This window comes from Halichoerus grypus, chromosome 5 (assembly GCF_964656455.1).
Source record: "Halichoerus grypus chromosome 5, mHalGry1.hap1.1, whole genome shotgun sequence".
Classification (NCBI taxonomy): Eukaryota; Metazoa; Chordata; class Mammalia; order Carnivora; family Phocidae; genus Halichoerus; species Halichoerus grypus.
Window position 1 is genome coordinate 91,684,420 of NC_135716.1, and position 14,267 is coordinate 91,698,686.

At 43.6% G+C, this 14,267-nt stretch overlaps 1 protein-coding gene and 1 pseudogene across 4 annotated transcripts in view; both read right to left on the bottom strand.

Annotated features, from left to right (window-relative positions):
* Positions 1-14,267, bottom strand: part of SLC22A15 (solute carrier family 22 member 15) — a 122,613-nt gene that overhangs the window by 60,247 nt on the left and 48,099 nt on the right. For all 4 annotated transcript variants that reach the window (XR_013447967.1, XR_004923910.2, XM_036113347.2 and 1 more), the window contains exons 7-8: positions 10,395-10,535; positions 8,077-8,162 (exon numbers count right to left, since the gene is read on the bottom strand). Coding sequence is in view for 2 of the 4 variants with exons in the window: in XM_036113347.2 (XP_035969240.1) it covers positions 8,077-8,162; positions 10,395-10,535 (227 nt within the window). In the remaining 2 variants the exon portion in view is untranslated. The remainder of the gene's footprint in view (positions 1-8,076; positions 8,163-10,394; positions 10,536-14,267) is intronic.
* Positions 932-1,610, bottom strand: LOC118549119 (peptidyl-prolyl cis-trans isomerase A pseudogene; annotated as a pseudogene).

Here is a 14,267-nt window from a genome sequence, read left to right on the forward strand (position 1 = left end):
CCTAGGATTTTCTATGGACACAAGCAAGTAGTCTCGTGAATAAAGACAGTTTTACTTCTTCCTTTCCAATTTGGATCCCTTTAATTTCTTTGTATTGCCTTATCCTTTTCACTAGTAATTTCTGTACGCTGCTCCATAGAAGTGGTAAGAATGGACATCCTTGCCTTTGTCCTGATCTTAGGGAGCAAGTATTTAATTTTTTACCATTAAATGTGATGTTAGCTGTCGGTTTCCCCTTGATGCCCTTTATCAACTACTTCTAGTTGCTGATGGTTTTTGTAATGAAGGGATATTGAATTCTCACAAGTGCTTTTTTGACTTGTATTGAAATGATCATATGATTTTTTTCCTTTCGGCTTTTTAAAATGGTGAATAACACTGATTAGCTTTTGAATATCAGACTAATCCTACATTGGTAGCATACACCCTGCTTGGTCAATTTGCTAATATTTAGTTCAGGATTTTTGCATCTATACTGATCTGTAGTTTTTGTGTAAAGTCTTTGTTTGGTTTTAGTATCAGGGTAATTGGCTGGCCTCACAAATGAGGTTAGGAGAGTATTCCTTCTTCTTGTGTTTTCTGGAAGAATGTATAGAATGGCTGTTATTTCTTTCTTAAGTGTTTGGGGGAATTCACCAGTGAAGCCATCTGGGCCTGGAATTCTCTTGTAAGAATGTTTTTACCGACAGATTAAATTTCTTGAATGTATAGGTCTATTCAGGTTATCTGTGTTTTTTTTTTTTGTTTTTTTTTTTTGTGGTTTGGGTTTTATTTCATCATCATAAACTGAACTCTGCAATCCAGCTAGACCTGGGGATAAGGAACCATGGAGCCTGCAGAACTGCAGCAAGAGCAGAGAGATTCTGGGGTATTTCAAGCAGGTGGGGATGGAGGGGTGCTCTCCCAAGCTACAGAAGGAATGGTCTGGTAGTTAAGATAAAACACAAGTCAGATTTATTAGATCTGTCCACAGTCAGCAATGGTGATCTTCTTGCTGGTCTTGCCGTTCCTGGACCCAAAGCGCTCCATGGCCTCCATGATGTTCATGCCTTCTTTGACCTTGCGGAAGACCACACGCTTGCCATCCAACCACTAGGTCTTGGCAGTGCAGATGAAGAACTGGGAACCGTTCGTGTTGGGTCCAGCGTTGGTCATGGAAAGGATGCCAGGAACCGTGTGCTTCAGGATGAAATTCTCATCATCAAACTTCTCCCCATAGATGGACTTGCCTCCAGTGCCGTTATGGCGTGTGAAGTCCCCCCCCACCCCCCGCCCTGGCACATAAACCCCAGAATAATCCTGTGAAAGCAGGAACCTTTATAACCAAATCCTTTCTCCCCAGTGCTCAGGGCATGGAAGTTCTCTGCTGTCTTTGGAACTTTGTCTGCAAACAGCTCGAAGGAGACGTGGCCCAAGGGCTCGCTGTCCATGGCGATGTCGAAGAACACGGTGGGGTTGACCACGGCTGGGCGGCGAGGGCGGCTCCGGGGCAGTGGTGTCTGCAAGGCCAGGTTATCTGCATTTTTGAGTATACTTTGGCAGCTTGTATCTTTCAAGGAATTGATCCATTTTGCCCAAGCTGAATTTACTGGCATAAAAATGTTCACAATATTCCCTTATAAAAGCTGACAGGTTCTATAGGTTCCCCTCTTTCATTCCTGATATTGGTAATGTGTGTCTTTTCTCTTTTTCCTATATTAATTTGGTGAGTGGTTTATTGATTTTATTGATCTCAACAGCCAACTTTTGGTTTCATTGGTTTTTCCCCTAGTATTTTGCTATTTTATTTCACTGATTTTTGCTCTTATTATTTGCTTCCTTGTCCTTGCTTTGTGCTTAATTTGTCATTTTTCTTAAGTTTGTCTTCTATTTTCTTAGGAAAGAAGCTGAGATCATTAATTTGAAAACACCTTTTTCTGACACATTTTCAATTCAATTTTTCTCTAAGCACTGCTTTATTGCATCCCACAAACTTTGATATGTTATACTTTAATTATTGTTTAATTAAAAATATTTTCAGTGCACCTGGGTGGCTCAGTCAGTTAAGCTGCTGCCTTTGGCTCAGGTCATGATCCTGGGGTCCTGGGATGGAGCCCTACATTGGGCTTTCTGCTCAGCGGGGAGCCTACTTCTCCCTCTCCCTCAGCTACTCCCTCTGCTCGTACTCTGTCAAATAAATAAATAAAATCTTTAAAAAAATATATATTTTTTTCTAATTTCCTTTCTTCTTTGACCCGTGGGTTTTTAGAAGAGTGGTTTTTAAAATCTAAATATCTGAGGATTTTCCTGATGTTTTTCAGCTACTGATTTCTAGCTTAATTCCATTCTCATCAAACAACTATTTTTGGCAGATTTCAATCCTCTTCAATTTACTGAAACTTGTTTTATGGCTCGAATGTGGCCCTTCTTGGTAAATGTTTCATGTGTGCTTTAGATGGAGTGCACGTTCTGCTGTTTTAGGGGAGAGCGTCTGACAAATGGCAGTTAGGTTATGTTCAAGTCTCCATATCTGTAGTTAATTGCTGTCTGATTTTTCTATTAATCGTTGAGGGGTACTGAAGTATCCAACTGTAATTCTAGATTTACCTATTTATTCTTTCAGTTCTATCCAATTTTCATGTATTTTGAATCTGTTACTAGATGCTACACAATCACTACTGTTATATCCTCTTGATGAACAGGACTTTCTGGTTATGTGTTTATAGCTTTCATCAAACGTGGAAAGGATCTGACCACCTTTTCTGCAAATAATTTTTTCTTTACTTCCCCCTTCTTTGACTCCAAGTACAAATACCTTAGGCTTGGTGTTGTACTACAACTCACTGATGCTTTGTTAACTTTTCATTCAATTACTTTTTTCTGCTTCATTTTGCACACTTTTTTTTCTTAAAGACTTTATTTATTCATTTGAGAAAGAGAGAGAGACAGAGAGCACAAGTAAGGGGAGAGGCAGAAGGAGAGGGAGAAGCAGACTCCCTGCTAAGCTGGGAGCCCGATATGGGGCTCAATCCCAGGACCAGGAGATCATGACCTGAGCTAAAGGCAGGTCCTTAACCATCTGAGCCACCCAGGTGCCCCTTACATACTTTCTTTTGTTATGTCTTTCGCTGATCTTCTGTAGCTAATCTTATTCACTGCAATTTTTTTTTCATATAATGTATGCTTCAACTCTAGATGTTACACATATGTCTTTTATAGCCTCCATTATTGTGTTCATGATGATCATGCTTTCCTCTATCTTCTTAAACATGTGGAACAAATTGATAATAGCTGTTTTATTAAAGTTCTTTTCTCTTCCTTCTATCGTCTGGGTCATTTCTGGTTTTGTTTCTATTGATATGTCTCCTGGTTGGTTATAAGTGGTATTTTCCTGCCTTGTAATATTGGCTGGATGCCATATACTGTAGATGTTACCTTGTTAGGTGCTGGATTTTACTGTATTCCTTTAAATACTGTTGCTCTTTGTTCTGGGATGCAGTTAAGTTACTTGAGATCACTTCATCCTTCTGAGATTTTTAAAGCACTTTGAGGGCAAGCAAAGAGCCTTTAATGTAGGGCTTCTCTGACCCAGGAGGTCTCTACCCAGCACCGCACATCTGGCTGAAAAGAACACAAACTGGGCATGGCCTTGGGTTCCAAGAATTGTCCTGAATGCTGCTTCCTGGTGGTCCTCTCTCTGGCCTCAGTAGCTTCCTCAAACACACGCATGGATCAGTAAGCAGCCAAAGACTTGGAGGCCCGTTCTGCAGATCTCTGAAGTTCTTCCTCTGTGTATCTTATCCCTCTCCAGTATATTTTCTAGCAAATTCTAGAAATCTTGGCCTCCCCAAGTTTTAATGCTACTGTCTTCTGAATTCAGTAAAGTACCAGGATTTGCTGGGCTCCTCATCCTTGCACCGTGGCTTAGAGACCCTGAGCTAGGTCACAGTTAGGAAGCACTTTGTTTCCTTCCACTTGGGGATTACTGCCTGTCCTGTGCAGCCTATTGTCCCGGGTCTGAAAATCAGTGCTTCTTATATTTTGTCTGGTTTTAGAGTTGTTTAACACAGGAGGATAGCGGGTCTCTATTATGATCGTGGTCCGAAGTTAAAGTCCCCATCGCATTTTGTTGTCAATTCTCATATGGTACCTTCTGACTTTTATTGTTGTTATTTTTCTCTAATCACTCATTTTCTTCACCAGACTGTAAGCTCTTTGAGTCCAGGGACTAGGTCTTGTTTATGAATAATATCCTGTATATAGCAAGCACTAGAGAAGTCAAGTGACTAAAGAATGGGCAGACCAAGGTTGATAAAAGAAATGAGATATAAAGGTGCTCAGAGTAGTCTGAGGACACTCTTTCAACTGTGAAACTCATTTATCTGGTCGTGGGCTGTGACTCCCTAGTATTCAGACTCTGACCAGACCACAACTACCAGGAACATCCTTGCCAACAAGAGCCCAGTGTCACTCTGACAACCCAAGTTCTTGAACCCTGGCCAATTCCCATCAGACCCGTCTACTAAAGAGTTAAGAACTGGCTCTAATTAGGCAGCATTAATTCTCTAAGACAACAACCTCACCACGTGTAATGAATACTTTGGCTATAAAACTCTTAAGAGGGCAAAACAGCATTCCCCAAACAGCACTGACTTTAGAGTCCGAAAGACCTGAAATCTGAATCCTAAGTGTGCTGCTTCCTTGCTGTGCCAACTCAGACAAGTTGCTTGACCTATCTGAACTTTAGTTTCCTTATCAAATGGGGATAATATATAGTATCTTTTATATATGAAGAGACCCCAGTATATAGTCAACCCTTCATAAATGATAATCAGTATTGTAGGTTTAATTAGGATCCTTTAAGCAAGGATAGAAATCAGCTAAAATGAATGATGAGAAATCTGTACAAAAATATTAGTGGCCACCTGGTAACACTACCTCCAGGGAGAACATTTACTTGGAGGCCAACCAATGTGCGAATATGCACTGGGCAGGACGCTTTGCCTAATAATTACAAACCGCAAGCTAAGGAATGCCAAACGATCTGTTTTCTAGCAGACAGGTGGTTTCTTCTGGAGGTGTACCTGTATGTATGTCTGTCTGTCTGCGCCTCAGACACAGAGAACCGCAATCACACGTGCATACCAAAAAAAAGTTGGTAGGTACTGGGACACCTATGTTGGCAGAAAGAAGAGAGTGAAGGTGTGTTTGGTGGGGAAAAGGGAGGTAAAATGGGCACAAAAAGCATGAGAAGATGAGTGGTCTCCAAGCTCACACAAAACGCTAATAGAATTTTTCAAACTATTAGGTCTCTTTCTTAACATATACTTATCAGAACTTTTGTAAGAAGTAGCTTAAGGCTCAGACCTTTGAACAAACTGAGATTTACTTGTTTATTTTTAAAGATTTTTATTTTATTTATTTGACAGAGAGAGAGACAGCGAGAGAGGGAACACAAGCAGGGCGGGTGGGAGAGGGAGAAGCAGGCTTTCCTCTGAGCAGGGAGCCCGATGCAGGGCTCCATCCCAGGACCCTGGGATCATGACCTGAGCCGAAGGCAGACGCTTAACGACTGAGCCACCCAGGCGCCCCTGAACAAACTGAGGTTTAAAAGACAGCCATCGAGGGGCGCCTGGGTGGCTCAGTCGTTAAGCGTCTGCCTTTGGCTCAGGCCATGATCCCAATGTCCTGGGATCGAGCCCTGCATCGAGCCCCGCATCGAGCTCTTTGCTCACAGTGGGAAGCCTGCTTCTCCCTCTCCCACTCCCCCTGCTTATGTTCCCTCTCTTGCTGTGTCTCTCTCTGTCAAGAGAATAAATAAAATCTAAAAAAATAAATAAAAGAGAGCCATTCAGCTTTAAGGAGTAAATATGAAAGGTTCAAAGAAAGTTTAAGGAACAAATTTTTTCAGCTCAAGGAAGAGAAGATTCAGGAGTAGGTGACTCCCAGCAAATATAGAAAGGATTATGCAAAAAAGAAAAAAAAAAAAAAAGGAGGGGTGGTCATCTCTTCTCTATCTCTAGTGATGAATAAAATGAAAGGGAATAGGCTCAGTTGTGGTGGAAGAGGCCAGTTCTCATGGCTAAACAATTTTCTAAGGGATGTAGTGAGATTTCTTTTCCTGGAAATCTTCAAAAATAGACTAGACGTCCCCTTTTCTAAGTATAACAGAGGTACCACACTGCTGAGGCACACTCCTGGAGTACTCCTTACTCTGTGTCCACCCAGGGGCACCATCGACAAAGGGCTCAAGCTTCTCTCTTAAAACCTACCACAAGTGAGCAGAGAGTGAGGCCGGGTCTGGCTGGAGACCACACATCCGCTTTCACTTTGAAAGAGCCACATGCAGAGTGCTGGGCTGTGGGCTGGTTCCCTGGAGTGCACAGCTATGTGGGAGGGGGCCTGGCTGGGAGAGGTGTGACAGGTTACAGGGGTGCTCATGGCAACAAGGAGAAAGTTTTCTTTAGAAGGTGACAACTAGAACACTGGCCTCTGATAGAGAGAAAACAATGGGATTTCCAAGCTGTCTATGAAAAACAAAATCTGAATCTAAAGCTACGATGATCTTGGGGCGCCTGGGTTGAGCATCTGCCTTTGGCTCAGGTCATGATCCCGGGGTCCTGGGATTGAGCCCTGCATTGGGCTCCCTGCTCAGTGGGGAGTCTGCTTCTCCCTCTGCCTCTGCCCTTCCCCCCTACCTCCGCTCATGCTTTCTCTCTCTGTCTCTCTACCAAATAAATAAATAAAAATATTAAAAAAAAATAAAGCTATGATGATTTGAAGCCCACTACTGTCTGTCCCAGACAAACAGAACCAGGCGCTTGGTTCTACAAGCAAGCCAAGAGCTGAGGACTCTCCCTTTTCCGGCACTAGCAGAGGTAACAATTTCCTTAGAGAGTAAGAAATAGGTAATCTTATCGAATCCTCTAGTTTCTGTGATTCCATGAAAATCACTACAAGGTTGTGTTACATACGGGTCACATCCACAGCAGTGAAAAACCGTCCCCTGGATTCAGGGCATCGAATTCAAGGTGGTGACCAGCAGCACAGCAGGTGTCCCGGGGCTTAGAGAACTAGAACACGTGGTCTCGGGGTCTCGGGTGAGACACTGCCAGAACCGAACCTCAAGGAGAAGCAGCGACCAAAGGAGGGTTTCCTACGTGACATGTTGGGTCAGGAAGTAAGTTCTTCAGCTGCGTTCCGAGCAGCTCCATCTTCCAGGTCAAACCTTATTTTAACCACCTCACAATGATTCCCACCGGAAGTAAAAGCTCCAGGATGGAGACCTATTGAGATCCCAAATCCCCCCAAACAGGGCTTTTGTGGTACCACATGCCCCAGCAGTCCAGTGTTTGTTATGGCCCAGCCCACACGTTGGAAAGCACTGCCCAAATCAGTTTGGACAAGACAGCTAGCGTGCGTCAGGTGTGCTAGTGCAAAAAAAGAGAAAAAAAAAAAAAAGGCTGAGAACCATCGCTCTCTAACATAATTTCTATAGAAGGGCAGAAATCAAGTTAGATAGGGATGCACAGCAAAGCTACAAATATATAAAAATACCAAAGTTTCCTAAAGATGATTTGTTCACACTTTCTATAAGACTGGGAAAACATCCGTTGTCACCAACAGTGAACAGCACTCTTACTGTGGTGCTGTTATGACCAGGGGGCCCTGGAAGCACGGATGGATATGCAGAGGGCACCAAAGCGGCCTTTGGGAACCAGTGACTCTGCTCTGTGACTGTCCGGAATGGGGAGTACAGATCCGTAGCCCTGGGTGGAGTTTCTCTCTCTGCAGAGCTCAACGGTCCTCCCCATCATCAAATAAACAACTCTAACGTCACCAGTACTGCAGCCCAGACACCCCAGATGGTAGCTTAATCGCCTGAAAGAATTAATAGTGCACCTCTAAGCACATTATTCACCCAGAGAATAGTTTAGGCAACGGGAAGAATCTGGCCCATTATACCCCACACAATCGCTAAATAATATGCAATCATAAAAATGAAGCATGGCATATGGTAATCTCTCTACTATATTGAGATTCATTGTAATAAAAGTGCTGTTCAAACCCTTATGTGTAGAAATCTGAAAGGCATACCTTTCTTCTCTGGAAGAAACATTATAATAAGACAAGCCAGTCCTCCTAGGCACAGAAATGCCGCTAATGTCCGCTTCCGACCAAACCTAAACAACAGAAAGACATTACACATTTCTCTTGAGGATCTTATAAATTCATCTGCTTCGTCTCCCGAACCTTCTATCTGAAATGTCCCCAGTTTCATTATATACGTTCATCGTTGCTTAAGGAATGGGTGGCCGATGTGACTGACCAGGACATAAAATACGTAACCCTCACAAAACAAGAGAAAACTGGCCAATTTCAGGACTGAATGACGTGTGCAGGAAAAGAACAGAGAATCATTCTATTGATTTCTGTGAGGGTTCACTATGTTCCAGGCAGTGCTGAATGATTCCCATCGATATCTTACTTAGTCCTCACAATAAACCTGTAAGGCATGCGCTATGCTCTCCATCTTCCAGAGAATGGAAATGAACCATGGAGAACGGAGTCTTCAGCTCACTTCCTCTTCTCGTTACATGAATCTTTAGCAGTTCCTTTTTTAAATTTTATTTAAAATCAATTAATTCACACATAGTGTATTAACAGTTTCAGAGGTAGAGGTCAGTGATTTATCAGTTGCATAGAACACCCAGTGCTCATTACATCACATGCCCTCCTTAACGTCCCTCACCCAGTTACCCCATCCCCCCACCCACCTCCCCTCCAGCAACCCTCAGTTTGTTTCCTATGATTAAGGGTCTTTTATGGTTTGTCTCCCTCTCTGATTTCGTCTTGTTTCATTTTTCCTTCCCTTCCCCTATGTTCATCTGTTTTGTTTCTTAAATTCCACATATGAGTGAAATTATATGCTGTCTTTCTCCGACTTATTTCATTTCGCATAATACCCTCTAGTTCCATCCACGTCGTTGCAAATTTTAAACACTGTAAAACAAGGCTCTCTCTCCTAAAAATACAAACTGAAAAAAATTTCTTGTTAGTATGTCAGAATTAAGCGCCATGTATTGCACACTTTATTAAGGGAACTAATTTTCAAAGAATTGCTGGAGGCTTGGATGAAAGGCACTGTCATTAACAAGCCTCCCTTCCACTGGGGGCCTACGACTTGCTAGGTCCCCTGCAGGAACTTCCATAGTACTTGTAACCTTTATACCAATTCTGCCAGGGAATTTTATAAGCCCTAGTTTAAGGATAAGTACATGGAAGCTTTACTTGTCAAAGCCATCACCTGTCAAAGCCATCAAAGTAACATGTGGCTGAGACCAGATTTGAACTCAGTGGTAGTGGCTGGAAGACAGGATGACACGTGGGTCTCCAGGTCATTGTGCCTCATTTAACATCAGTACTGAGTGCCTTTCAATGGACAGGTGCCACGCTAGGCAGGCAGTGGGGACACAAAGCCACACAGGCTACTCCCTGGGACAGCATCCTTCTAAAACCACAGGTGGTCATCCGAGGTGAGCATGGAAGCTATGACAGCACAAAGGAGGGGTATCTGGCTCACTGGAGGTGATGGGGACCGATTTCTGAATAGACAGCCTGACTCGGCTCTTGGACCACGGTGACAGCAAGCTCAGTCCCTAACAGAGGGGTCAGCAGAGACAACCGGGACCACCCCCAGAGAAAAGCCTTCAACTGAACAGAATCCAAACCTACCCTTCAAGATGCACTGAACCCACCATCCACAACAACAGCACCAAGTACAGTGCAAAAGGAATGCTGTTGGGTTAAAATGATGATTTCTGGATAATGGGAAACGGCACAATCTGGCTGGTTCACACTGAATGGGATTTTCAGTTGCTCTGGTCAGGGCTCAGTAACAGAAGTGACCTAATAGAGAAACTGAGGACATGGCGCTCTGTTTAAAAAGTACTGTAAAACTCCCCACTAACAAGTAGCAAAAGCAGGGTGTATTTCTCCCCTCCACAAAGTCGAGTGGGTCTTAAGAGGTAAGAAAAGTCTTTCCAGGTCCTCCAATTCTATGCCTTGTGTAAGAACCCCTACATGATAGGGGCTGGGTCGAAGGAGCTCTATCTACACAGAGCCAATAATCCTATCTCTTGGGGCTAACAAACTACACACGGACTATCCAAAACCCTTCCGGTGGTAGTGCATTTTAATACTGGATTGAAAACCTACGGAAAAACTCATAAACATGAAACCCAAGCAATACCACACTAAAAAATGAATTCCAACTGTATTTGGTCTAAAAAGAATTCTAATCACCCTGGAGTACTGAGCAGATACTGCCTCTGGACAAAGACAATAATATTTAGGTATTTATGGATACAAGAGCAGGATCCTATGTGGGGCACTTCAAACTCAACTATACTCACCATTTTTGGTTAATCAAGTAGATGCAGATAGGGTAAGATGGAATCTCTATGAGGCCGGACAGGGCCAGGCTGGCATAAATATTTCCGCCTAGATCCCCTGCGCTCAGGGTGAGGCCGTAGTACACGAAGCTGCACACAAACCTGCAGTTGGGGTAAGAGACAAGAAGGCCAAACGAGAAAGCACATGAGAATCTGCCAGAGAAGATCCAATCACTGGTTCCGTATGATGTCATCTGTCTTAAGCAATCAGCTTGACATTCCCACTGAGCGTTCCTATCCCAATCTAAATGTATACTAGGAAAAAATACAAATGAAAGGGGCCTTGGAAGTTACTGAGCTACGCCTAGATGCTCTCTAAAGCAGATGAGTGGTCAGCTCCTGAAAGAGCAAAGACATTGTCTGTCCTTTCATCAAGCATATCTGCATTTAATAGAAGAGAATGACTATTCTTGCTTTATTTAATCCAGCAGTTTATGAATACTTGCTGTAGGCGATAAACGACTCTAGGAAAGAGCTCCCGAGGGGAAAGCCAACAGGGGATGGTGTTGAGAAGGCGCACTGAGAAGTGGCTGGATGATCGGTGGGTCATCTACAGGCCAGAAGTGACTGGCCCTCCAACCCCCTGACCAGGTTCTCGACCCACCCAGACAGGAAAGAGAAGACCAGGAGCCCAGCAGAGGCAGGATCCTCCAGGAGGGTCAGCTGAGGAAGGACCCTTTGAGAAGCCATCGGTTTATTTCTGCACTTGGGGAGAGGCTCCTGGGCGGCAGGCACTGGGCCAGGCACTGAGCTCACCTCCTATGGGCTAGGAACGGAGGAGCCCAAAGTGCCATCCTGAAGCTCCAAGGTGGGGCTTTATGAAACAGAGTGAAGTTTCCTGTGCCTAAGGAAACTGAATTATTAAAAACAAAACTAAACAGAACAGAACGAACAGAAACAAAACCCTAAAACTAGGCTTTACTGGTCTATGGATATATTTTGGAAACCAAACATTTCTATAAAATGTACTACAGGCTTTGGAAGTCCATCAGTTTTTACATTTTTGCAATTTGCTTTGATGGGTGTTTATTACAGGGAAGTTTCTGTTTGTTTCCCTTAGAAAAAGTCCGATAAGCTGTGACTATGATGAGATCAAACAGGAGAAGGAAAGCTTTCTCTCCATCTCTGCCAAAACAGCGAAGTGGGCCAAGTGCCCTGGGCTATTAAGAAGGGGCAGCAGTGAACAGGAGAGGGATGGGAGGAGGGGAGAGAGACGTCTAGAGCTGGATGCTTAGTGGGGCATCCCTCCCTGGCAAATGAGCCAGCGGCAGCAGCTACTTCCTATTACGGCTCACTGGATGGAGCTGTCACTCACGTACTAAGGATGATGAGCAGTGTCGGAGCCAGGACGTCATGTGTAAGGATGCAAAGTGACACCGAGCTGCCTGTTTTCCCTGTCCCCTAGCACCCTGTCTGCAAGGAGTAAGCTAAACAAATTTAAACCCATGCAGCTAAACAAATTTAAACCCATGCATCAGGAGGCACCCTCCTCTGCCATGTGTTGTATGCATCAGCGTGTGCCTACTTTGCACTTAAAATAGAAATCCCGGGGTGCGTGGGGGGCTCAGTCGGTTAAGCGTCCAACTCTTGATTTCAGCTCAGGTCATGATCTCAGGGTCGTGAGATCGAGCCCTGCATCTTGGGATTCTCTCTCTCTCTCTCTCTCTCTGCCTGTCCATCCACCCCCCTTCCAAGCTCACTCTCACACACACTCGATCAATCAATCAATCAAATAGAAATCCCAGTGAAATAATTCCAGCCGTGGAAACACACATATTTAAACCCAGTCGGGATGGTAGCAAGTCAGGCATAAATAAACAAGGCCAGTTCAGGACACGAGAGGCATGCAGAAGCCGCTGGTGGTCGGTGAGCATACGGAGAGCATGGGCAAGGAGGGCCTATGGTCCCATGGCGGGGACTCTGCTTGCAAGGTTCCTTAATGGCAAGTTGGTCATTGGGAAGCGTAATTACAGCTATTAAAATCATTTCAATCCTTTTTATGGGCCCCAAGCAAAATTTAGAATGCTTGCATAATATTTAACAGTATATTTAGGGCATCAAAGAACTATTTAAAAAGAAACTAGTGTGGGAAATAACCAAAGAAACAGATGTGAACCACAGAGGTCTCATTTTGCTCCCCGGTAAGGGCTTTCTTCAATGACAGACCCACAGAAAAGACTTCAGAATTTTACAGCATCTTCAGAAACAACAGCAGTTATGTGGAATGACACTGTCTCTATTCTTGCGTATTTCAGCATTCGGAGCCCAGGGGGAAGAGGTTTATTCAAGAAGAACTCCTTTGGCTGTGTAAGGTAAGAAAAGAAACAGGGACATTCTCCCTGGCTCCCAGGCTACTTTGTTTGTTCGTCTGTTTTTTATCCCCTGAAGGCCAGAATCCAAAAGTTAATCTGCCTCAAAAAAAACCCAAAAAACCTAAACACAAGAAGTAAATAATCCTCAAGAAGCAGGCAGAGAGTTTGACTGTCTCTATGACATGCAAACGCAGAGTTTTATGGAGGCTGAAGCACCTGAACGTATTTTGTAAATGTCTGCAATAGGCAGAACCCAGATGAGTAGCTCCTGGGCTGGGTCGTCAGGTCTGGCTTTTCAAAGTTCCCTTAATCTCCATGTCTCCAAGCTTGCGTCCCCTGTTCCACATTTACTCTGCATCTGTGATATTCCCGCACGGTGCTGGGTCTGTGGGGAAGGCAGCAGTGGATATGCCCTGGCCCCTAACCATACAGGTGGCAGCCAGTGCTTGGCTGGGTAGAAAAAGAGAATCACGATATAGAAAAAATATGCACAGCTTCTTCCCCTCAATCTGCTGGTCTTTACAGCTTTATATCTAAGATCACTTTCATATAAAATTATTCTCCTTAATTCCCACATGAAAATGTAGGTTTCTATGCAGTCTTCATGGCAAATATATTCCAACCACAGTACAAAAGTCCTTCGAGCCAGTAACTATGCTGTTCACACCCAATCCTGGACCCAGTCTATGGCACCCTAGCAGAATGGACAGGCATACCTAGGAGATACTGCAGGTTCTAGACCACTGCAATAAAGTGAGTATTGCAGTAAAGCAAGTCAGATGAATTTTTTGGTTTCCCAGTGCACAGGAAAGTTATGTTTACACTATATTGTAGTCTGTTAAGTGTGCAAAAGCATTGCGTCTAAAAAAACAATGTAGATACCTTAATTTAAAATATTTTATTGCTAAAAAATGCTAATCATCATCTGACCTTTCAGCGAGTCATCATCTTTTTGCTGGTGGAGGGTCTTGCCTTGATGTTGATGGCTGCTGACGGAGCAGGGTGGTCACTGCTAAAGGCTGCGGTGGTTGAGGCAATTTCTTAAAATAATACAACATTGAAGTTTGCCGCATCGATCGACTCTTCCTTTCATGAGCAATTTCTCTGTAGCATGTGATGTTGTTTGATAGCATTCTATCCACAGGAGGACTTCTTTCAGAATTGGAGTCAATTCTCTCAAACCCTGCTGCTGCTATATCAACAAAGTTTATGCAATATTCTCAATCCTTTGTTGCCATTTCAACAATCTTCATAGCATCTTCACCAGGAGTCGATTCCATCTCAAGATACCACTTTCTTTGCTCATCCGTAAGAAAGTGACTCTTCATCTGTTCAAGTTGGATCATGAGATAGCAGCAATTCAGTCCCATCTTCAGGCTCTACTTCTCATTCTCTTTCTCTTGCTGTTTCCACCACACCTGCAGTTACTGTCTCCACTGAAGTCTTGAACCCCTCAAGGTCATCTATGAGTGTTGGAATCAACTTCTTCCAAACTCTTGTTAATGTTAATATTTTGACCTCA